Below are 25,495 nucleotides of genomic sequence, written 5' to 3' on the forward strand. Positions count from 1 at the left end.
TTCACGTTCTTTTCTGACCTGCCTAATTATACTTTTACACTTGACTTGCCAGAGCTTATGCTCTTTTCTGTTTTCCTCAGTAGGATTTTTAAAGGATGTCTTTTTGTCTCTAACCACCTTTTTTGCTCTGTTGTTTAGCCATGGTGGCATTTTTGGGCCCTCTTACTGTTTTGTTTTAATTTGGGGTTTATATTTAGTTTGAGCCTCTAAGATGGTGTTTTAAAATAGTTTCCATGCAGCTTTTAGGCATTTCACTCTTGTGACTGTTCCTTTTAATTTCCATTTAACTAACTTCCTCATTTTATGTAGTTCCCCTTTTTAATGTTAAATTCTAGTGTGGTGGGTTTCTTTGGTATTTCCCTCCCCAAAAAAGGTGGCTAAATTTAATTACATTATGGTCATCATTAATGAGTGGTTCAGCTATATTCACCTCTTGGACCACTATGCCACTTAGGACTAAATCAAGAATTACCTCTTCCCTTGTGGCTTCCAGAAATAGCTGCTCCAAGAAGCAGTCATTAATGGTGTCTAGAAATTTTATCTCTGTGTCCCATCCTGAGGGGACAGTTGAAATTCCTCATTGTTATTGGGTTTTCTGTTTTTGCAGCCTCTCTACTCTCCCACGGAATTTAACAATCACTCTCACCAGGTGGTCCGTGGTACATGCCTACTGTTATACTGTTGTTCAAGCATGGAATTTCTATCCATAGGGATTCTATGGTATAGTCTGATTCATTTACAATTTCTACTACATTTTACTCCTTGCTTTCTTTTACACATAGTGTCACTCCCCAACCAGCAGGGCCTATTCCATCATTCCCATATATTTTGTATTTTGGTATTACTGTATCCCACTGATTACCATCATTCTACCAAGGTCGTGTGATCTTTGATCAGGGCTGTAGTTGTCCCAAGATTGAGATGTTAGGTTCAAGCACAAGGTGTTATCACTAAGGACGCTTTTACTGTCAACAGTCTACATGTAAATAAATAATAATTATGATAATCTGCTTCTGTTGATTATGACAGTCAGAAAAAGGAGTAAATATTTCCATGACACTGATGCATCCTTAGACAAGCATTCCTGGGCAACATCTCCAATTATTAGTTTTTCTAAAACTCTAATGCTCATTAAAGGAGACAGTTTAACAACGCTGGAAACTGAACTCTGATTTAAGAGTAAATGGAACTTTCATAGCTACACACCATAGTTACACAGTATGAGAACAGCAGCACAAGCTTCCCTGTACTGCCTTCATATGCCTCAGTCCTGACCTGGAAGGACCACATGGACAGTTTAAGCCTTCATGATCATTTAGTTTTCTGCTTCTCTATTAAGACTGCCAAATGGAGTGTCACTAAGTGTCAATGGTTTTCGTGATGTCTACCAGGATATGGATCAAATCCATTCAATCATTTCACATTGGTCAGTGAATGATGTCAGGAAGCAAAAAACTTCCAGTAACTATGGAGCTGGGTTAGATTTAAATCAGTGACCTAACAGTGAAAGACTCTGTATTATCAGTCCCTCATGCAATACTGCTCCCTTCACCATATTGTGATGAAATATGAGACAGGAGAAAAAACTAATATGACATATTATAAAGCTATAACGAAAGAGATTTTATTTATATTAATTTCTAACATGTCATAAACCAGGCAGAGTCAGCTGCAGGAGGCTGCAAGCCCTAGTGATGTTTCACAGCATCTGAATTCCCTAAAATAGTTTCTACTCATTGAGAAGATATCACACAATCCACGAGACAGTATTCACATAGGATGTCACAAGGAATGACTGCACTACATTGGAGTATGTGGGCTCATATTTTATGCTGTGTCTGTTGTGATCAAACTAGGTAATATTACCCTGTGCAGATTTGCTGCACTTAAATCTATAGGGACAATACTATTAAATGCAGTTCGTAATTTTGTTTTGTACTAATAGAAAACAACTGAGTCATGAAATAATGCCACTTTGTTGATGTGATAATATGAAGTCCCATTTGGTTTAAAGATTAACTTTAGGAACTTATTCAGAACCTGTCTTTTACCATCTTACTAAAGCAAAAGATGCAATTGTAAAATTAAAAATAAATATAAGAGACGAGGCGGGTGAGGCAGTATCTTTTAATGAACCAACTTCTGTTGGTGAAAGAGTCAAGCTTTCAAGCTACACAGAGCTCTGCAGACCTGAAGAAGAACTCTATGTAGCTTGAAAGCTTGGCTCTTTCACCAAGAGAAGCTGGTCCAATAAAAAAATATACTGCCTCATCCACCTTGTCTCTCCAATATCCTGGGACTAACATAGCTACAACACCACCGCAAACAAAAATGAATGTTGCACATGCCTTATCTAAAAGCACATTAGGTTAGGGTCCTTCTGACCAATGCATTTATCATCTGTATTAGCATGCATCAAATTTCACTAACATGCTCATATAATGGGTCACAACGAGAAGGTCAATCTTCTGAAATATACTGTGTCAAACATCACAATTCATATCTTTGCTAAGACAATACAACCAGTGCTGAAATAACCAGAATTTATGGAGAAACGGAAAAGTTGTCCATCTGGCCAATACCACCTAGATCCCCTCTACGAAGATTCCTATCAGTCCTGCATGGAGAGGAAGGTCAGCTCCCTCCACTGTAGTGTCACTTCCCTGGACCACACAGACCCCTTTCTGCAGGGTCAAGTGAAAACATGCTTTGTCCCCCCACAGTCCCAAGGTCCAGGGAAATGCTGGCAGCTTGGGCCCATCTCCAGGCAGGAGAAATGCCCTCTTTAGGGCACTTCTCTAGGCTACTGAGGCTGTATTTCAATTTGCAAAGCACAATGGTTTGTGTTAAACAGTAAGTTCTTTTGTTCTCAACTTTACATCTACCCAGAAGTACATAAACTAGCTGCAGCAGGCAACTTTCTGCTCTAACAGGCATTTTGAGCCGAATGCTGCTAGATGAAGAGCCTCAGTTACTACCCTTACACAACAAAACAAGCTACTCCACACACAGGCTGGGGGGAAGCTTTGGCAGCATGGTGCCTTCAGAATCATGGAGTTAGAGACCAAGATGTTGGGCCAGAGACATGGTGTTTCTGTGTGGATGGTCCTGCCTCCTGTCAATCCCCAGGACCTGCAGAGTTGAGGGGCAGTTCATTGCACATCTTGCAGAGTTTGTTCCCCTTGATTCAAGACAATTCTATGATTAGACCCTCACAAGGTTTTCCCCTACTTTTCCCCCCAGCTTCTATTTACTCCAGATCCAAATCTATATCCTGACAAACATAGTGGGACAAATTCATTCTTCGTTGTTACCCCATTTATGTCAAAGGGATGGATTTCAATCCAGATTTCCTATTTCTTACCTTTAGATTAGAAAAATTCCCCTCTCACAGTTGCCATACAATTAGTCTTGTGTAGAGATGGCGCTAATAGCTACTGTAAGACTGAGTACGCCCTCAGTCTGTGGATGTGCTGAACTAACACGTTCCCGGGATCCTTGGCCACATCCCCTCTCTGGCCAGTGACTTCAGCTTTTGGGGCTTTACTAATTGGGTCCATGCTCCCCAGCAGAGTAGTTTTGTGGACATCTTGCACTGCTGTGATCCTCTCACCCCTGGCTAGACTTGCTGTCAATAGGATGATGTGCATCTGGTGATCCATCGGCAGAATCCAGGAGTGAATCTGGCCCACTATTTGCAGAGAATTAAAAAAAACTGTTCCTCAAAATAAAGAGGCAGCACGTACCCCAGTCTTCACTTCTTCCACTCAGAAAGCCTGGGGAAGAGACAAGCTTTATACTGTGCCTATAAGGTTAACAAATGGAGTCTGTTAGACCGGTGGGAAAAGTGAAGCTCAGAATTGAAGACCATCCTCTCAGAATGCTTTGCTGGACTGTTAGCCCAAGTGCCGGACTGACCTCAATTTCCATGGCAGCTCATATAAAGGTCTCATATAAACAGGAATGAAACAAGCCACTTAAAGGAAGAATTAGATTTGTACCTTATTTACATACAGTGCCATAGATGTGCAATAATATATACAAAAGTATAGGTGGATACTTCCCTGTTATGAAGAGCTTACAATGCACATGGTGGAGGAGCTGCTTTTCAGATCGAAGTATGTTTATATGTAATAACATTTTTCAGTTTTGAAATTTATTTCAGAGCTCATTAAATATGCCAGTGTGACAATGCTAAAAATGCTAAAAACCAAAGCCCAAGTCACTTCATCTTTCTGTGCATGTGTTTCCCTAGCTGAAAAATGGAGATAATGATACTTCCTTCCTTTGATGCCTAATGATGAAAAGCACTATATAAGACCTACATATTATCATTATGATCATCAGCCCCAGTTATTATCCCTGGAACTTGTACAGCATAGGCAAAGGCAGCACAGACACCCCCAGAAATGTGCCACCTCCATCAGCGTAGGAATAATTTAGTCTTCCATGTTCATTCATTTATTGGCTTCAATTCCTCAGATTGCCAAAAAGCAAGCCACTTAAGTCAATTGTGCTGTTGGTTTTTGTTATGAAGACGCCTGTTCAGTGGGAACTAGACTAAGACCACCCACTTGACCTAGGCCACCAACCACACAGAGATATGTTCCATTTCAACCACTTTGACCTGGTATGGTATGAAGTTATTCAAATAATTGGGGAAGAGAGAAGGACTCATATATTGACAAGGCTGCACTCCTTTCTTTAGAAGAATGAAGAGAGAAAAATTGTATTGTTTAATTTTGTACAACACAGTGATAAGTGCTATATAAAAGCCTAAAATAGAAGGGAAATAATCCCACAGATGTTTATAGACCCAACCACCATTCAGTCCCTTCATATTTTTCATTTGCAAATTGATAAATGTATTCCATTAATTATCTAGGATTATAATTTAAAAAGAAACCACACACATGCACACAAAACCACTAAGGATTCACAGTCAAAAAACAATGCTATTTACATTTTACAATAGCTATGCTGGCACATTGCTTTATGCCAAAATTCAGTTGGCTGTAAGCATTCTGGAGGTTTGGAACTCAAAGAGTTGGAGGATTCTAAATGGTCCATGATTACATTAATTTCTCCCCCTTTGAATATCTTAAATGAGAAATGAAAGTTGTAGAGCAGATGTGCCTATCATAGCTTAAATGTGTTTAGGAAATGTTACAGAAATTACGGGAGTTCAATGTGCAAAACAAAGCAACACTATACACACAAAGGAAATCACAGACATTTATAAAGATTTACAGTATGCTGACTCCTGAAGAAAGGGATATCGTAAACGTCAGTTAACAATCAGAGCATATCATATCAGTGCTAAACTTAGCAGATCCCATACAATTAACATTTAAGATGCTGAACCACCTACTTTCTACATGATTGTTCTTGTGACACAGAACTGAAGCAATGTGCATGTCCCAAGCAAGGGAGAAGGAGATGTGTTATAATGGCCATTAATCATATTGTGAACTGTCCTTGAGCAACAGCCTTGCAATCAGTGACTCTAGTCACTTCCTGGATTTAAAATGATAGGGTTTGATACCCAACTTTGCACTAATTTTAGCTTGTAGAGTTAGTTATGCATCACTTCAGCAGTAGCCCCCGAGACTACTTTGAATACCCTGCAAGATAATATAATGAAGCTTGCTATAGTATCAGGCCTGTTCTGATCCCCTTTTAAATGTGGAACACACAAAACCAGAAGGAAACTCACACACACAAGCTTATTACACTAAGGGTATGTCTACACTATGAAATTAGGTTGATTTTAAAGAAGTCGATTTTTAGAAATTGATTTTATACAGTCTATTGCGTATGTCCACACTAAGTGCATTAAGTCAGTGGAGTGCGTCGTCACTACCGTGGCTAGCATCGACTATCCCACAGTTCCACAGCCTCCGCTACCCACTGGTATTCTGGGTTAAGCGCCCAGTGCCTGATGGGGCAAAAACATTATCATGGGTGGTTTCTGGAACATGTCATCAGTCGCTTCTCCCTCCATGAAAGCAATGGCAGACAATCGTTTCACGCCTTTTTTTCTGGGTTACCCATGCAGACGCCGTAGCACGGCAAGCATGGAACCCGCTCAGCTCATCGTCACTGCTGCTGTTGTGAGCTGGAGGCTTCTGCCTCAGGCTGGTCTCCCAGCCAGTAGCACTGCACAGTCGCACCTACCCCAGCCTACCCCTTACTCCCATGGCTCATAAAGCCTGGACAGTAGTAAGGAGCAGTTCAACTATAGGCTAAGCAAGTACAGAATGGTGGTAGAATGTGCCTTTAGATGTTTAAAAGCTTCCTGGTGCTGTTGGTCAGACCTCAGTGCAACCAACATTCCCACTGTTATTGCTGCTTGCTGTGTACCTGTGAGAGTAAGGGGGAGATGTTTATGGTGGGATGGGAAGTTGAGGCAAATTGCCTGGTGTCCAATTTTGAGCAGCCAGACACCAGGGCGATTAGAACAGCGCAGCAAGGCATGCTGCGCATCAGAGAGCCTTTGAAAACCAGTTTCATGACTGGCCAGGCTTCGGTGTGACAACTGTGTGTGTTCCTTCTTGATGCAAACCTTCCCCCTTTGTTGATTTTAATTCCCTGTAAGCAAACCACCCTCCCCCCTTTGAAATATAGTAACTATTGTTTTGAAACCATGCATTCTTTCTTTATTAATTAAAAAAAGAGATAACAGGCAAGGTAGCCTGGGTGGGGTGGGGGTGGAGGGAAGGACAAGGCCACATTGCTTATTGTAGCCACACTAAAAATCAGACTGCTTGAATGACAGCCTTCTGTTGCTTGGCAATTCTCTGGAGTGGAGTGGCTGGGTGCGTTCTTGGGCATCTGGGTGAGGAGGCTATGGAACATGGGGAGGAGGGTAGGTGGTTATACAGCGGATGCAGCGGGAGTCAGTGCTCTTGTTGGCTTTCCTGCAGCTCCAAGAGATGCTTCATCATGTCCGTTTGCTCCCCCAATAGACACTTCATCATGTCTGTTTGCTCCCCCATTACCTCACTATCATGTCCCGCCTCCGCTCTTCACATTCACTTAATTCTTTCCTGGCCTCTGCCACTGAATGCCTCCATGCATTAAGCTGTGCCCTATCAGTGCAGGAGGACTGCATGAATTCAGAAAACATGTCATCGTGAGTGCGTTTTTTTTCGCCTTCTAATCTGCGATAACCTCAGGGATGGAGATGATAGGGGAAGCGTAAAAACATTCGATGCTCTACGATTCTGGGGGGACTGTATGGTCACCTGTGCTGCTGAGTTTGCCACGCTGACCAAACAGGAAAGGAAATTCAAAAGTTCCTGGGGCTTTTCCTGTGTACCTGCCTAGTGCATCGGAGCTCAAATGTGCTGTCCAGAGCGGTCACAATAGAGCACTCTGGGATAGCTCCCGGAGGCCAATACCACTGATTTGTGTCCACGCTATTCCAAATCCGACCCAGCAAAGTCGAATTTAGCGCTATTCCCCTTGTCAGGGAGGAGTACAGAAGTCAATTTTAAGAGCTCTTTAGGTCGATGGAACAAGGTTGGTTGTGTGGATGCAGTCCTTTTTAAATCAACCTAACGCGGCTACATTCGACCTAGCCCCGTAGTGTAGACCAGGCTAAGTGATAACACAAGAACATTTGAGTTAACTCATGCCTGGCCAGCAGTCTACATATAAAGATACCCAAAGGAAACTGAAGGCAGATTACACTTGAATAGAGTGGAGCCCAAGGCAAGGTAAGCACATTAAAGGTGGGTAATAAAGAAGATGGAGAGAGAGACTGAGACCTTTGTGTCTGAGCACACCCTAGGACGTGGATGTCTGTCGACTGCAAAGCCCTTTGTCCTGCAGTGAACAGAATGATGGTTCAATGCTAATTTCAGAAGAGGAGCATCTGCTGTGAAAATTCCGTGTTTGGCTACAAAATTTCTCTTCTCTTATGGCTTTTCTACACTTGATAGTTAACACAGGATGTGAATTTAAAGTGCAGTGTTTTTTCTGAATAACTCCATGTGTGGACACTCTTATTCCAGAAAGAAGTGTAGCCTTGTTATCATTTTCCCAGATGTTGGCTTTTTAATACAGGGAAGTAGCAGATAATGGTTGGCTTCTTTGGTGGACTGAGCTTTGTTGCCTGAGAGTATTACTATTGTAACTGAGGCATGGAGATATTCCAGGGTGGGTGATAGAGCCTCCTTTCACAGGATTTTTAAACTGCTTATTCCAGAATAATAGTGTCTACACATGTGTCATAAACAGATAGTTAAGGGTTAATGTCTCTTTTACCTGTAAAGGGTTAACAAACAGTGAACCAGACACCTGACCAGAGGACCAATCAGGAAACAAGCTACTTTCAAATCTCGGTGAAGGGAAGCCTTTGTTTGTGTTTTTGGGTTTTGCTTTGTTCTCTCTGGGTCCTGGAAGGGACTAGACATGCAACCAGGTTTCTTGCCAATCTCCCTGCTACAATCTCTTATATATTCAAAATAGTGAGTATTAAGTAGAACAGGCGGTTATAGTCTTTTGATTGTTTTCTATATTTGCAAATGTATAGTTTGCTGGAAGTATTTTAAATTGTATTTTGCTGGGGGTGGGGGGCTTCTCTATAGTGTCTATAAGCTGAAAGACCCTGTAACTTTTACCATCTAAATTACAGAGACAACTTTTACTTTTTTTCTTTCTTTTTATTAAAAGTTTTGCTTTTTAAGACCTGCTTCATTTTTTCCCCTTGTTGAGGCTCAAGGGAATTGAGTCTGTACTTAATAGGGAAGGAGAAGGGAGGGGAGAAGGGGGAATCTCTTTGTTTAGATTCACGGAGCTTGAATCTGTCTATCTCTCCAGGATAACCCAGGGAGGGGGAGAAAAGGGAGGGGGAACCAACCTGATTTCTCTGTGTTATGATTCAAAGAGTTTGAATCACGGTGATCTACTAGGGTAACCCAGGGAGGGAAAGCCTAGGAGAGGCATGGTGAGGGAAAGGGTTTACTTTCCTTGTGTTAAGATCCAGAGGGTCTGGGTCTTGGGGGTCCCCGGGCAAGGTTTTGGGGGGACCTGAGTGTACCAGGCACTGGAATTCCTGGTTGGTGGCAGCGTATCAGATCTAAGCAGGTAATTAAGCTTAGAGGAATTCATGCTGGTACCCCAATTTTTTGGACTCTAAGGTTCAGATTGGAGATAGAATAGCATGACAACATGGCATTAATTAGGAACAGTTAATCAAGGACAAGCCCTTCCATATGGTAGACAAGTCCTTATATATGGTGGAATGTATTAGTAGTTGCACATTCTGCATGTTTTAATCTGCAGGGCAGACAATGGCTTTAAGACTTCTTTAATAGTTAATTTTCACATTGCTTTCCAGCATACATTTTCTAGTTATACTTCTAGAAATTTATTAACAAAGATCTTAAAACCCCCCCTTTGAGTCAATATACAAAGAAGCAGCTGTTCTTTGTATACTGTTCCAATCTGCTGCTGTTCTCTCTTCACATCGTGGCCTTTAAACCCGTTAAGACCTCAGAGGCAGCAGTAACCAACTACTCAGCCTTCTGTGATCTGCATCTTGGGTGCTTCTGGAGGCTTTGGCACCAAAACTGTTGAAGTGGTTGCCACAGACAAAGTCAAACCATCTTTGGCTTAGAGGAGTCCAAGAAAAAAGATGATCCTTCTGGTGTAACTGGAAAATCTTCTTCATGAAGATATACAATCACTCCCAAAAGGCTACATCTAACTCCACATCACTGTGTTGCCTTTGAAATAATTGGGAACTATCAAATATGTTTGCCATAAAGTACTATTTTCCTTTTATTTATACACAAAAATGAGAGAGAGAGAGAGAGAGAGAGAGAGAGAGAGAGAGAGAGAGAGAGAGAGAGAGATACTTCCCCAAACTTACATATCTATTATCTACAAAACCAAGAATGATAAACAGTTTGGGCAAAACCCTGAATTAGTATTAGTAATTAAAAATTATGAGGGTGGGTGACAAAATGCTTTTCAAAAATATACATCTGAAATTTCATCCAATAATGCAGAGAAAGTATCTTTTCACTCTCTAAACCTAAAATGCGAGAGGGTTGATTACCCAGGACATGCAGTATTGGGCAGTACTTCTGTTTTTTGTTGAAACATGTTTTCTCAAATAAGAGAATTAATTGGCTAACAATTTAAAACTGTTTAACTTAATTTTCATTTAATCATTGTATAAACTCCTTATGGTCTTTTTACAGTTTTTCTACTGACCCTTTCAAGTTCATTAGCTTTCTTAATTACAACACCTAATTTTTCCTCCATCTTTTAAATCAAATTATATAGTGTAATCAAAGTAAATCTTCCATCAGTTGGTTTAGGAGAACAAATTCCTAAATGAGATCCAAATAATTGCAATTATTATGATTTTTATTATTGGAATTCAGTGTTAAAAAGCTTATTAGTATGCTATTAGGAAAGTCATTCTTCAAAAAATATGTACTATTTGGCATTGCTGCTTTTTGCTGTTGAACCATAAATTACATAGTGCATATTATTCCTCAACAAAACAACAATGCATTTGAATCAAACCAATTATTTCTGTGCTCTGTTGCCTAGCAACTGTAAATTTGAAGTTTAATGCATTTTAGATGGACATTTAAATTACAAATAGCAATCCAACAGTTCTTCACATAAGGTATAGACAGAAAGCAGTCTGTTATAGACTACTATTCTGTGCTTCTTAAGAGGAAAGACAAGTCTAGCTTTTTTGGGTCAGATATTTTATGTTAAGCGCTACTAAGCTCAATAAAATATCCCCAAACCTACCTGTTCCCAGGCAAATACATGTTGATTGAAGTAGAACTGAATCTGTTCATTGGCAATGTTGATACACAGTTGTTCGAAAGAATTTTTTTTGAAATTTTCAAAGCCAAAGATATCAAGAATCCCAATGTTCAACTCATCATCATTTTCGCTGAAAAAATAATTTAAAAAGCTCTTCATATTTTTATCTCCATTATTTTACATAATACCTAGCTTCATTATTGTTTCAAGAAAATAAATAATGGGCCAAATTTATCACTGACCCTGGGAGTTACATAAGGATGAATTTTGCCCAATCAGATAAATCTTAATAGAATGATCAATTCTAATATGCAATACAATAGTACATGTAAATCTAAGGATGACTGTATGTGTCAAACATAATTTATTTACTGTAAGTGTGGATAAACTCAGCTGGCAAAGACAAGCAGGATTTCCAATTTCAGGTTTAAACTAATAGGAAATACATTTAAGCCTATCACGAAAAAACAGACTATGGTTCACAAGTGACACACAAGGACTCTTTGCAAGTGAAACAGTTGCTTTTTGTTTCTATGGTAATAAAATAGGCTTGTAATTAGATACTAGGTATTTCTTCCCTCAGATTATTTGCTTATAATGCTTAGGGCTGACTTTTCAAAATATATTGTCTGCAGAGAGGCCCCTACATTCATTTTTATGCACCTATATACCTGTTTTAAATATTAAGATTAAGATAGGAGTTTAAATTTGAAATGAGGTGCATGCAACAGGTATTTAGAAGCCTAGCTTTAGGCACTGAAGTATGAAAATTTGATCTTACACTATCATAATATATATAAATACTTAATAATAATAAGACGAACACCAGAAGGATGGGTGCAAATGAGATCAGAATGTGGCCTAATTAATCTACAGACGAATGGCAGGGTTGGCCCTAAGTGTTATGAGTAAATCATCTAAAGCAAAAATATCTGTTACATAACTCCAGTAGCCTTACTCCTAATTTACATGGGAATAACTGAGATCAGAATTTCACCCAGTTAATCTATACAGAAATGCCAAGATGCCAGTATTACAGCAATTTACTGTATGTCTATTGCATACTACTAATGAAAAAATGTATATGATCAGAAATTATTAGCATAGGTATAAAAGTTATAAATCCTTCCTTCATCTGATAAGAGCTAAATGTTATAGATCTGAACAAGCTAATGAAATATTATATCACGACTATTCTGTGTCCAGATGTTCTGTAAAGTATATAGAACATGTAGTTATACAAATCATACATTTCACATTGCAAAGAGATAATTTTTCTACAGGAAAAATGTCCCTTTACCTTAAAAGTTTCTCAGGCTTGAGTAATGTATTGATGCGATTGACTATCCAACTAAAGAGACGCCCATATAATGCTTTGGCCATGGCATCTCTGACATCAATAGCTTTTTCCACGGTGTTGGGACGGATAATGGTTTCCCCTCGAGTCACCACGCAGTAGGAGGTGAGAGCTTCTTGCAGTTCATCTGACTGAATGCACAGCAAGGAAGCACCTAGAAAGTGAACAGATGTACTGTTAAGACATACGCATAATCCACAGGTATATTTTTGGAGGAAGGAGATATTTCTTGATTTCTGAGGGCTGGATTGTAACAGTACAATGTGTCTTGGTTATGGGGCTGAGTGGAATTGTGCTGCCCTAAGAGCAGATGAGAGACTTAGCCATAATCTGTAGCTAATTCCCTTCTTGCTCCAGGGTAGGGAAGTCAGGTGCACCAGCCCTTTCCCAGGTGCAGATTACTTTCCCTTAAGTGACAGCTCAGCCATGCTGGCCAATGTGTTGGGGACAGCATCAAAGCTCCACCCTCTCTCCACTCATTAGAATCATAGATGATTTGGGTTGGAAGAGACTCAGGTGGTCATCTAGTCCAACCCCTTACTTCCCCTCATTCATATAGGAGGAGGCGTAGCAGCTTCCCTGTGGATGCTTTTCCACTGTAAGCCCATTATGACCCACAAGGCAGGTAGCCCAGCTCTACCTCCTCTAGATAAACATTGTAGGAGGTAGAGCTGGTAAAAAAATAAAATTCAAAATTTTGATGACATTTTTCATAAAAAGTTTAAATGTTGGCAAAAATCATGAAAATTCCATTTTGCTTTGCACACATCCCCAGTAACAGTCACGCTATCTGAATAAACTATGTGGATGGACACAAAAAGTAAATAATTTGTACACACATAAATATGAAAGAAACCCTTCTTTTTACATTTTTATTAATGTGGATTTGGCATGAATTGAACTGTTGTATTTTAATTAGTCTTGCAAAATTTCCATCTGAATACAGTTTTTATAGATAAATCTAACGTGATAAAATCTCCCTGCTTGCTAAAACATTACAGAATTTTAATCTTAAATCAAAGGAAAGAGAACTCACAATTCTCAAGTGCGACTGGATTGGAAATATTGCTCTTGTCAATCATGTGCTCGGATACCACTGAAGAAAACTCAACGTTACCCACATTTAAAATTGCAGCAAGAATACTGTACACACTGCCAAGTTCCTGAAAAGGAGATTAAAAATGTAGCCATTTATAGTTTTACATTTGGTACTTTAGGCTGCAATAACAGGTATTCTATACCCCTTTTTCATATCTTGAAGATAAGCATCTGTACTGGGCCCTGTATAGGTGTGGACTCACCCCGGTGGCGCCTCCTGCTGGTGACTTCAGGAATTAGCTCATTCCAGCTCTGGAGCACCCTCTGCAGGCCGGTGATCCGCCTGTCCTCTGGCTCCAGTGTCCCCCTCTGGACCCAGTGCCCTTCTACCTGGTGCTGCCCCTCGGCACTAACCCCTCAGTCTTAGAATCTCCCCTCCCCAGGGAACCCCCACCCACTATTCCCACCTCACCTCAGTAAAAGGCTACTACCAGTCATCGTCTAGCCCCATGCCTTGGGGCAAACTGCAGTATCAGCCTACTCATCACCGGAAAGGAGGGTTTGGACCTGCTGCCTTGGCCTACCCCTGGGCTGCCCTCTGCAACCCCTAGTACCCTTTGGCCTTCTGCTAGGCTGCAGCCTGGGGCTTTCCAGGCTGGGGCTCCCCAGCTCCTCGGCCTTTCCCCAGCCCTGCTCCACTTAGGTACTCTGTCTCTAGCTCCCTGCAGCCAGGCCAGTCTCTTTCTGAATACAGAGAGAGAGACTCTCCCTCTACAGGCAGAGGGAGACTCTGTCTGCCCCGGCTTCTCTGCCTTTATAGGGCCAGCTGAGTCTGTTTGGGGCATGGCCCCAGCTGCAGCCACTTTCCCCAATCAACCCAGCCTAAAAGCTGCTTTCTCCAGTCACAACCCCCTCCCAGGACTGTTTTTAACCCCTCAGGGCAGGAGCAGGGATCCATCCCGCTACAGGCCCTAACATGTTGCTATTGACTGCCTCCTCATTTATAGTGGAGCCTGGACTGTCCTGGAGCACACACAGCTGAACAGGAGTCACTGGCTGACCAGATCAATGATCACGGCAGCTGATACACATGAGATCTTATTTTAGTAAATTGATGCAATTGCCTGACAAGGTTGAGAACTCCTGCCGAGGACAAGTACAGTTAAATTAGCTATAGTATTTTCATCATGCTCTCCTCTCTCCATCAGTAAGACCAAAGCACCCCTATCTTTGAACCACTTCAGAGGCTTCCTCTCTGACATCTAATTCAAGCTCTTTGTTCTCACATTCAAAGTCCTTCACAATCTTTATCTCCATCTCTATTTTTGCTCTCATTGCCTCTTACTCTCCTCACTCTGTGTTCAGTCGGCTCCCTTTCCTCACTCCATGCCTTCTAGCACTCTGCTTCCCAAGCCTGGAGCAGTCTCATTCTTCTTGACATGCATCCGACGAAGTGAGTATTCACCCATGAAAGCTCATGCTCCAAAAAGTCTGTTAGTCTATAAGGTGCCACAGGATTCTTTGCTGCTTTCACAGATCCAGACTAACACAGCTACCTCCTGATACTTGACACTCATTCTTCTTGTCCACCATACACTCTCTTCCAGGAATACATCTATCCCATTCTCCTCATACCATACTCTACTGCTAGTGCTCAGGGGATGCCTGGCACCAAATAGGGGGCAAGGAGGAGGTGGGAACGTGGCCTAACCCCACTTCTGCAATAGCTTAGAACTAGATTAGCATGCAGAGAGGAGCAGGCTGCATCCCATAAAGGGATGACATAGTGGTTGTGTTTCTCCCTCTGTACACCAGAGAGTTCAGGAGCAATTCCATACCAGCTCTTGCTGTGCCTGAAGGCATGATCTAGTCCTAAGGCTGGAGGCTTCTTGGAACAAAGAATGAGTTTTATAACAGGTCAAATCCTGTGCCCACTGAAGTCAACAGAAACAGTGTTTCACTAGGAGAAGAATCAGACACTATATAGTCCTGATTCAGGGAAGCACTTATTCAGGTCCTTAAGCTCATCCATATTCAGGATAACACTTTAAACACACACTTCATTTTAAGCGTGTGCCTAAATCCCACTGTTTTCAAGTTAAGTATGTGCTTAATTGCTGTCCTGAATGGGGATTTTTTCCTGATCTGGGGCCAATGTTTGTAATCACAATGTAAATTTTAAGTGACATATATAGTAAGTGACCTTAAATAATAATGAATGACAAGTAAAACTGTAATAGTAATATATAAAGTAATGCTTTCCTTGTGGTTTTGGCTTTGATCTAGCTGTAAACTTAAATACTCATCTCCATATTTGATGATTTCTGGTCATTTTCAAAGCAGAGTCAGCCAGTTTTATTTTCTGTAATGTAGATTAGGGTTAAAGTAGAATTTGGGGCTGTTATTTTTCTTAAGGGTGCAGAGTATTTGGACAAGCATTTTATCAGATGGGCTACTCATCACTCCACAATATTTTATATCATAATATTTTGTAACATGCTGGCATCAATTATTCAGATAAAATTCTTAATTACCTTTATTGCTCAAAAATATTTGATCTTATTTTCAACACTTTCAGAATTGAATCCAGCACAAATCCAATACTTAATGAAAATTAATTATTCCAGTTACTCCAAAGCCAACTAAAAAAGCTTACTCTAAAAATTACTCTTAGGATGATTGGCACACAGTATGTATGTTTGTAAAGTGATTATTTTCATTTCAAGCCTAAGAATGTGGAGGAAATTCAAAGAAATGGATAACTTGACTTTTGCCACTATGTTGTATAATGGGTATAGCAACGGACATTTTTGTGCCCTTTTCAAGTAGATGTTAAATCTGGTTGATCTGTCTAGTACAGAATGATTATTGTGCACCCGAGGCAGTCTTTTCCTCTTATTTTTGTCATGCAATCTTAAGTAAAACAGTGTGGGTTTAGGACAGAGAGCAAAGTATAGAGCATGTAGTTACCATTACAGCATGCTAGCCAGTTTAAAAGAGGGATTTCATAAAAACATGTTGGTTCCATTTTAATCAGAATGCACAAGACTATGTTCAGGACTCCTGTTAATAGAACAAGAATTGTGGATATATAGAGAAACTCCTCTGTGCACCATGATGAAACGTCAAAGGTTAGGGATACATTATTGCACCTTTCCATGGAGGAGCCTCTTTCTGATGCAGCATCTTTCTCTAGACAAAAAGTAGCAGTCTCTGTGCATACAGAGCTTGATTCCTGGCATACAGCCACAGTTCTACAAAGGGTATGGTGCGGAGACACACAGCCCCAGTGGCAATGCAGGGAGACATTATGCCTGTATTAGGTATAATGATTCCAGGAGCTCATGGGAGATTTGGGAACCACCACTGCTGTGTCACCCTTCAAGAGAGTGCAATATCCACACCCCTCTGTACCCAGCCTTCTCTGCTAGCTGGGGTGGAAGTGGGTCATACAAGAGCCCCACCCTCTTTTGAGAGGCTACCAATTCCATGAGGAATAGCCCCATGGAGTCTTTCATAGGAGGCTCAAAAAGCAAGGAAGACTCTTTATGCCTCTCCTTCCCCATCCACTCGGAAACTAAGCACACTGTCCCACAACCTTTTGCAAAGTGACTAGAAGATGCATGCTGGCACTGTGCATAGTGTGGCCAATCACATTTCTCAGTGAACTTCCAAAATATCAGAAGTGACACCCCCTCTTTTGGGCCATATCGGGTCATTGCTAGATGCAGGTGATGCTCTTATCAATCAAAATGAATGTTTAAGCATGGGGAACAGGAACAGGCTGGTGTAACTGCATTGTACACTTCATGCCTCACAAGGTCCTGTCATGAGGGTGGCTCTGCTGATGACAGTTCTGCAACCTTCACATTCATGTAGGTTAGTTCTGAAGATATGGAAGTACTGCTGACAGGAGATTTTGGGACCTTATCATCTGCTATACTGCACTGGAGTTGTGGATAAGTATCAAAAAGAAGAAGAAGAGAATGGACTTGGGAAAAAAAGATGAAAATTCAGGTTCACTGCTAAAAGTTTTCATCTGCTTTGGCTACATAGTTTGCAGCAAGGTAGGTAATGGGGCTGATTGAAAGTTTTCTGTCAAAAAAATTTCCAGCAGAAAATGGATTTTTGAGTAAATGAATTTTTTGGCAAAAGTGTCCATTTCCCATTGAAAAAATTGATATTTTTTGTCAAAAAATCAATGTCTAAAAATGAAATATTTGGATTCTGAAATGCCACTTCAGTGCCTCATGGGAGTTGTAGTTAAGGTGTCTCATGCTCCCATTCTCCTTTAAGTGACAGGCTCTCCAGTCAGACTTCATCTCCCATGATTCCATATAACAGCCATGATGCATCACCTCCCTCAAGAAGGGAAACTACAGTGCATGATGGGAGATACTTTTGCTACTTATTGACAACTCCAGTGTCATAAAACAGCAGTCAATGCTGTTTCTGATTTTAATTTTTTTGCAAACAATTCAAAAATTTCCATGGAAAAAAAGCTGCAGTAAGTAACAAAGAAATACATCATTAATGGCAAAACAGCCAGGAAAGTATTATTAAACATAGGGGAAAAGGTTTATACACATTTCTTCATAGCTAAAATATTACCCTTAATGATGGCATGCTGAATGTTAACATGTCATCAGCCATATATATCTTTTCTGTCCAAACTAGACCTGTGAAAAGTCTCACACATGGAATTGTAGAAAACTCTCAGATTTTCTTTCGTAAACTAGTATTCTATTTTTATAGATTTGACTCTTTTTTAGTACCTCCTTCCTGTTGGACTTGCTCCTCCAGGACTAGGCACCAACAGTGTTACGCACAGTATGCTGAGAAATATTAATAATCATGAATAGCAACATTATAACGCAGCTCCTCTACTAATGGTACATGAAATTCCTTGTTTCAAAGCAATTGATGAAGGGAGACTTTAAACAGAAACAGGCTGATATTTATTGTAATTATACCTGGTACAGGCTTACAAGAGAGAACCAGTGGCCTACATATCTGTGAAAAGAGACAATGAGAAAGAAGAATGGATTAAATTAGTAGTCATTGACAGGAGTGGCTCCAGGCACCAGCACAGCACATGTGTGTCTGGAGGGGCGGCGTGCCGGTCATCATGAGGGCAGCAGTCAGGTGCTTGGGGCGGCAAAAACACAGAGCCGCCCCTGGTCATTGATAAGACTCACCCTGACATGACAGGTTCGTTCTGCTCAATGCATTTCAACTATCCTTGCCAAAGGCTCCTTATTTCAAACTCTAATTAAAAAAGTGAATAGAGCTTACACTAACCAGGCTAAAATTATAGGCTTATTAATAGTTACAAACATTATTTTCTATGCACTTATTTTGTAAATAACTTTTTTCAAATATTCAGCTGTGTTATGGCCACTGATTTTATAGTACTGTTCACTAATAATAGTTTCTTACTATATAGATGCTTAAAAACTTTTAAAATAATTAAAATATGTAACAATATAATGACAAACTGACCATGGAATATCCAAAAATGTCCAAGAATCATAGCTAAAGTGAGCAATATAATGAAGGAAACTGGTTGTATTTTTAGCCAAAATGAGAAAAATAGTGAAGGAAATTAGTTATATTCTTTGTATGCATTTTCCCTTTATTACCTCTTGTCACAGAAAGAAGCACCGAAATGTTTCAAAAAAATGAAAAAGATTGAAATGTTATCAGCACTCACCTCCATGGTAAAACCTATTACTTTGAAGCACTGCTCAATTAATTCAAACTGAGACTTATAGAAATTGTTGTTCATAAAATCTTGAGCTGTTCGGAGATGTTCATTTTGCAGATACCTGAAAGGGTTGAGGAACGAAGGATTATAATCCGAATGAGGTTGAGCCAACTACAATGTATTCCTTAGAAATCAATTTATGTAAAAAGAAACTGTGTTACCTGGGTGGTTTATACTCTGGCAGTTTATAATGTGCCAGTTTTTTCTTTTCTGCTAAACCAGCATAAATGTAATAAAAAATATGGAAATTTCTCTCTCCCCTGAAACAACAAAAGCAATTATTTGAGTAACAAAGTTGGACTGCTAGATTTATTGATGGCATTACTGCTATTGTTAAACATCATTAAAAATACCAGATCTTCAGCTGCCGTAAATTGACATGGCTCTATTGAAGTCAATGGAGTTCCATCAATTTATACCTGCTGAGTACTTGGTGCAGTGATTTTAAGTAGCTCCAGCTTTTTCTGTGCAAGCTTTTCTTGTGTCATATCTACCAATGCAGATGATGTAGAAGCAGCTAAATGCGGCACTGTGCACTGTGGTGTTTGGTACAATAAGTAAATACTCCGTCAGATCTTGGAAATTGCGCACAACCTTAGTAAACTAACTGTGCCCAGAGGAACTCTGTTCAAATCTTCCCTCCCAGGCAGAGCTGCATTCTCACTATGGGTTTGATCCTGCAAGGTTCTGTGAGATTTGACTGATTCAGAAAAGGATTTAAGCACATTCTACTGACATATCCTGTTTAAGTGATCCCACTGACCTCATCAGAAATCAGCAAGCCCAAGGAAAAGGTTCAATACAAGCCATTATTTTAGGGGAAAATGCTGAATTTATTCTGAAAAATCCAAGATTCTATAACTGAAGTTCGATTGGGGAAAAATTGTCAATAACAGCGTTTCCTAAAACTAGACCAAACTTTAAACTGTGTATTTGCTAAATCAGCTCAGAGGAAACAGAGGTAGCCATTTGTGTTACACAGGTACTTCACGTAACAAGCTCCTATAGAATCGAAACACTTTCAGTTTTCGTCAGTGAGGGAAATATTAACATTAGAGTCGGGAGCAAGATTTCCCTGTGCCAAGTTCTAATCTTTTGCCATTATTATTAATGACAAAAAAAATCTACTATTTTTTTTGTACTTTAATGTACTATATGTGAAAACAAACAGCTGATATTGTACAGGAATTTACTTTCATATGAATTTATTCTATGAAGTGTTGTTTAATTTCTCTGTCATTTGTTATTTTATTACACACACACACATACACGCGCACACACACACACTTAACAAATATATATGTGTACTTGGTTCATACTCCTGTATAAGCAAAATTATATTAGAATCTCCAGGATTTAACCAAATATTATGCATACAAGTTACATTACTAAGGGGAAATTAAAGGAAAAGTAATCCAAACAATACACTTAACATATTAAGGGCTTAATTTAAACTAGGGCTGTCAAGTGATTAAAAAAATTAATTGTGATTAATCATGCAATTAATCTGAATGTTTATAATAAAATTCTATTTATTTAATTTTTTTTGATGTTTTCTACATTTTCAAATATATTGAGTTCAATTACAACACAGAATACAAAGTGTACAGTGCTCACATTATATCTGCATTGTAAAAAAATAAAACTATTTTTCAGTTCACATAATACAAGAACTGTAGTGCAATCTCTTTATCATAAAAGTTGAACTTATAAATGTAAAATTATGTACAAAAAAACCTGCATTCAAAGTTAAAAAATGTAAAATTTTGCAAGTCCACTCAGTCCTACTTATGCAGCCAATCGCTCAGACAAACAAGTTTGTTTACATTTGCAGGAGATGATGCTGCTCGCTTCTTTTTTATAATGTTATTTGAAAGTGAGAACAAATGTTCTAATGGCACTGTTGTAGACAGCATTGCAAGATATTTACGTGCCAGATGCGCTAAAGATTCATATGTCCCTTCATGCTTCACTCACTATTCCAGGGGGCATGCGTCCATGCTGATAACGGGTTCTGCTCGATAACAATCCAAAGCAGTGTGGACCAATGTATATTCATATTAATTATCTGAGTCAGAAGCCACTAGAAGAAGGTTGATTTTCTTTTTTGGTGCTTCAGGTTTTGTAGTTTCCACATTAGAATGTGGCTCTTTTAAGACTTCTGAAAACATGCTCCACACCTCGTCCTTCTCAGATTTTGGAAGGTACTTCAAATTCTTAAACCTTGGGTCGAGTGCTGTAGCTATCTTTAGAAATCTCACATTGGTACCTTCTTTGCGTTTTGTCAAATCAGCTGTGAAGGTGTTCTTAAAATGCACAACATGTGCTGGATCATCACTGAGACTGCTGTAACATGAAATATATGGCAGACTGCAGGTTAAACAGAGCAGGGGACATACATTTCTCCCCCAAGGAATTCAGTCACAAATTTAATTAACACTTTTTTTAAACAAATGTTATCAGCATGGAAGCATGTCTTTTGGAATGGTGGCCAAAGCATAAAGGGGAATACGAATGTTTGGCATATCTGACACGTAAATACCTTGCAATGCTGCCTACAAAAGTGCCATGCGAATACCTGTTCTCACTTTCTGGTGACATTGTAAATAACAAGTGTGCAGCATTATCTCCTGTAAATGTAAACAAACTTGTTTGTCTCAGCAATGGGCTGAACAAGAAGTAGGACTGAGTGGACCTGTAGGCTCTGAAGTTTTACATGGTTTTGCTTTTGAGTAAGTTGAACTTTTCTGACAAAGAGAGTGCACTACAGTACTTGTATAAGGAAATGCAGAGTTAAACGTATTTGAATACCTTTAGTCCTGCCCACATGTTTATCCTTTTTGCTATACAATATATGCAAGAATTTTTTAAAAACAGACCTGTTTAAATAAACCAGACTGTAATAAAATATACTGTAAGCTGTTTTAATTTAAGTTATACCTTTAGAACCTAGCAACCTCTTGTTTATTTGAAAGAAAAAAACCTTGCTAATCTTATACTTGAATATGATAAAAGATTTCCCATATTGCACACCTGCTTTGTTTACTTTAAAATGGGTCAATTGTTCCTTTTTACTTACACAGCCTGATGGACAACTCTGGATTTTTCAAGGAGGTATTCTGAAATTTGAGCTCCTACTACAGTTCCTCCACAAGTGAATTTCATTTCCAAGTACTTTCCAAATCTGCTGGAGTTATCATTGATAATAGTGCCTGCATTTCCAAATGCCTCTACAAGATTGTTCACTTGGAGTATCTTCTCCTGGAGAGTCCTATTATTAGCCTAGATATAAATGCCAACATACAGAAAAGTTATTGATTAAAACATTCTCAAGAATAATACCAAAATAACTTTTCAAATGGGTCTTTCCATTTACATCTGGTATTGAGAGTTATTGTTTGTTTATTCTGTGTACTTCTGGAATCTTTATTTAGGTATCACAATAAACACAGATCTCTGTAATGAGAAAGAATTCCCTTCCTTCTTTTTTTCTCCTGCACCTAGGGGCAAAGCCCTTTTCCTTGCCCACACAGGCCCCAATTCAGCAAGGTTCTTAAACACATACCCAGCTTTAAGCATATCAATACAGTACTTAGGTAATGGGACTGCGACGTGCTTAAAGCTAGGGACTTGCCTAAGTACCTTACTGTACTGTACTTACCTTAATTTTTATCCATCCAACTATCCATCCCAGGTTTTTATACCTCACCAATTACCATGGTAAAGGAACACCTCAGTCTGTTTTACTGTATGCTTAAAACAAGGGCTTAAGACGTAGAGTGAAATCCTGGATTCACTGATCTCAGTGGGATTCAATGGTATAATTCCCAATTACTTCAGTGAGGCCAAGAATTCACCCACACACTCATTTTCAGCACAGACTTCGTGCCTTCACTCTTCTCTTAATATTGGGCCAATTATTTTCCCCATTAGATACCCATCTTCCTACTGTTATTCTAGGGAAGATACTCCTGCAGGCTTAAGAAGACATTCTAGTGCAGTGACCTTTACTTGCTGAATGTGCCACTGCTCACTGTACCCAGCCTTTAATATGCAAAACTCTCAAGATGTGACCCAGATTCAGGCATACTTGCGATTTGCTTTAAGGAGCCAAACCATCAAGTCAGCCTTTCTGGTCTGAATCATACGGAAAGATTGTGACACTGACAACAATCCATTGCTTAAGTGAGGTGAGCATGTCAAAAGGTGAAACAGAATCCTACATGGTACTTTTTGGGAAAATGTAGGACAGTCCCTAAGGCAGACAATTGCCCAAGAAGGGTAAAACTTTCACTGTGTTGTGTAATATTTTACAGCATTCCAATATTGTTTCCAAGTGGACTAAGGCAGGGTTGAGCTGGGGGAGGCACATCACCCCCTCTCTGACACTGGAAAGGTTGTCCGGAGAAGGTAATATTGTCCTGGGCCACATCACCTTTTTCACATCTTATCCTCAATCCTCCGCTAGCAGATTCCAATGCAGAATTAGGGTATTTGGAGTCTGTAAAATATACTGCAGGTTTAAGATTATGTTCCAATCTGTTCAGGTTTCAGGCTTCAGAGAGACTTGTGGGAGCACCCACTTTAAAAACATACCTTTCCCAAGACCGTGAGCTGCTGAACCAGGAGGTGGGCACTCTGCGTCTTGCCAGCTCCACTTTCCCCAGAAATGACAATACACTGAAGAAGAAAACAAGAGCAGAAGTGCATTTGTCCTCATTGCATCCTTCTCAGCAGAGCAAAGGGTATGACACATAAATCTGATTGTGTAAATAAATACCTTTACCTGATCTGAGTTGTATGTTACCATGGATTGGTATACAATGTCAGCCACAGCAAAGATGTGGGGAGGATTGGCAGTCCGCTTTGCTCCAATATACAGTTTGGAATGCTGAGGGTCAGAACACTGCAAATGTTTTCTGAGTTCCTTTAATATCAATTTTTGTATTATTTTATCATGTTTTCATTATATTTCTTCATAAAGAATTATTAATTATTATTACTATATTGTGGACCAATGGATCCTTTGTATTATATTTTAAATACTATTAAAAAGGAACTGGTATACTTTAAAATCTCATCATACCTTGATTATGTAAAATATGAAATCAAAATAATTAGATCAAAATTTCATGTTTTCAGGCACAAAGCATTGAATTACCATTTCATACAATTTTCTTTTCATATACCCATTTAGTATTTTGGTATGTTTTCAGGTGGCAACCCTTAGCAGATGTTCTTTTCTTTACTTTCCATAACCGATAACAAAGGATAACAAACTTTTATTTGATCCAGATTGTCATATCAGTCACCCATTGCACAGGTAACATCAATTACACTGGTGTACAACTGAAGTAAATGGGAGAGCCAGGCTCTTAGTGTGAAGCACAATGAGGAGTAACATTGTGTGGTATAAGCCTCTATCAGAAAACAAGATAAATGGAATTTGGGGAACTTATTGTACACAGGGCTTGACTCTGTGTGTGTGCATATAAAAAGGAGAGAGAGAGTGTGCATGAGAGACAAACTGTCTCATTTATGCTCAGGAATTCAGCATATAGAATTGAAACCATTAATATCAATATATATGTACATGTGCATGCTAGGTGATGATTTATTGATAATTCTGTTACTTAGATGTTGTATTAAACATCATGAGTGGTATTAGCATTTAATATGAATTTTCAGATTTCACTGGAAATCACTACAAGAAAACACAACTGAAACTCTTTCTTCACACCTGTGCAGAATAAAGGTTTAAGTTCCTAAATGGATTGACAGCGATGAGAATGTCTCCTACATATGTGTAGATCTGATCCCTGGCATAGCTCTTCTGCAACTGCTCCGTTACTGTATTCTGTTGTAAAAAAGAATAGGAAAGCCAAGGCATGTTCAAGTTAGTGCTTAGAAACACATTGGTACCTTCAAACATAGTGGCATTTAGAGGCCATAATATTTTTGTAACCCCATCCTCTATGAATCACATAAACACATATCTTCAGATCATTGTACAAATATTAACTAATTAATAATGCAGTAACTCAATCAATGTTATTCATTTATGACTCCCTAATCTCTTTTTTTAAACTCTCTATCCCGAGGATTCACATCATTGTTCTATGCAAAGCTCATTAGACTCAATTCAGACCTGCCATTCCAAGTTCTCAGATTGTTTCTTCAGTTCTGATCATATAGACATAGAAGTCCATCTGTTTGGATCTTTCTGAAACTTTTTACACTGCACGTTTAAATGTGCACTCCTTGGAGTAGGGTAAGCAATATAAATAAATAGATACTAGTTGGAACATATTCATATATTAACACACTCTGGGATCAGCACTTGATCTGGTCTGATGTCAGTTTTTTTACTGCCTCAGCAGTGAAAAGCAAACAGAAAGTTGCCATAAATTGGAAGCTGATTTCCCCCGGCAAGGGAAAATCCTAGGGTGGCACAATGCTGGTAAACCAACTCTTTGCCACTTGTCTCACTCCTATTTTCCACAGAGGAAGCCAAAAAGAGGCAGAAAAGGGTG

At 39.4% G+C, this 25,495-nt stretch overlaps 1 protein-coding gene across 2 annotated transcripts in view; it reads right to left on the reverse strand.

Moving 5' to 3' along the window:
* MYO3A (myosin IIIA) overlaps nucleotides 1-25,495 on the reverse strand; it is a 205,548-nt gene that overhangs the window by 61,962 nt on the left and 118,091 nt on the right. For both annotated transcript variants that reach the window (XM_030550332.1, XM_030550333.1), the window contains 9 exons: nucleotides 24,703-24,819; nucleotides 23,749-23,853; nucleotides 23,559-23,642; nucleotides 22,042-22,244; nucleotides 19,124-19,222; nucleotides 18,909-19,023; nucleotides 13,194-13,320; nucleotides 12,101-12,311; nucleotides 10,783-10,930 (listed from right to left, as the gene is read on the reverse strand). In XM_030550332.1, the coding sequence (XP_030406192.1) occupies nucleotides 10,783-10,930; nucleotides 12,101-12,311; nucleotides 13,194-13,320; nucleotides 18,909-19,023; nucleotides 19,124-19,222; nucleotides 22,042-22,244; nucleotides 23,559-23,642; nucleotides 23,749-23,853; nucleotides 24,703-24,819 (1,209 nt within the window). The remainder of the gene's footprint in view (nucleotides 1-10,782; nucleotides 10,931-12,100; nucleotides 12,312-13,193; nucleotides 13,321-18,908; nucleotides 19,024-19,123; nucleotides 19,223-22,041; nucleotides 22,245-23,558; nucleotides 23,643-23,748; nucleotides 23,854-24,702; nucleotides 24,820-25,495) is intronic.

Source organism: Gopherus evgoodei, chromosome 2 (assembly GCF_007399415.2).
Source record: "Gopherus evgoodei ecotype Sinaloan lineage chromosome 2, rGopEvg1_v1.p, whole genome shotgun sequence".
NCBI lineage: Eukaryota > Metazoa > Chordata > Testudines > Testudinidae > Gopherus > Gopherus evgoodei.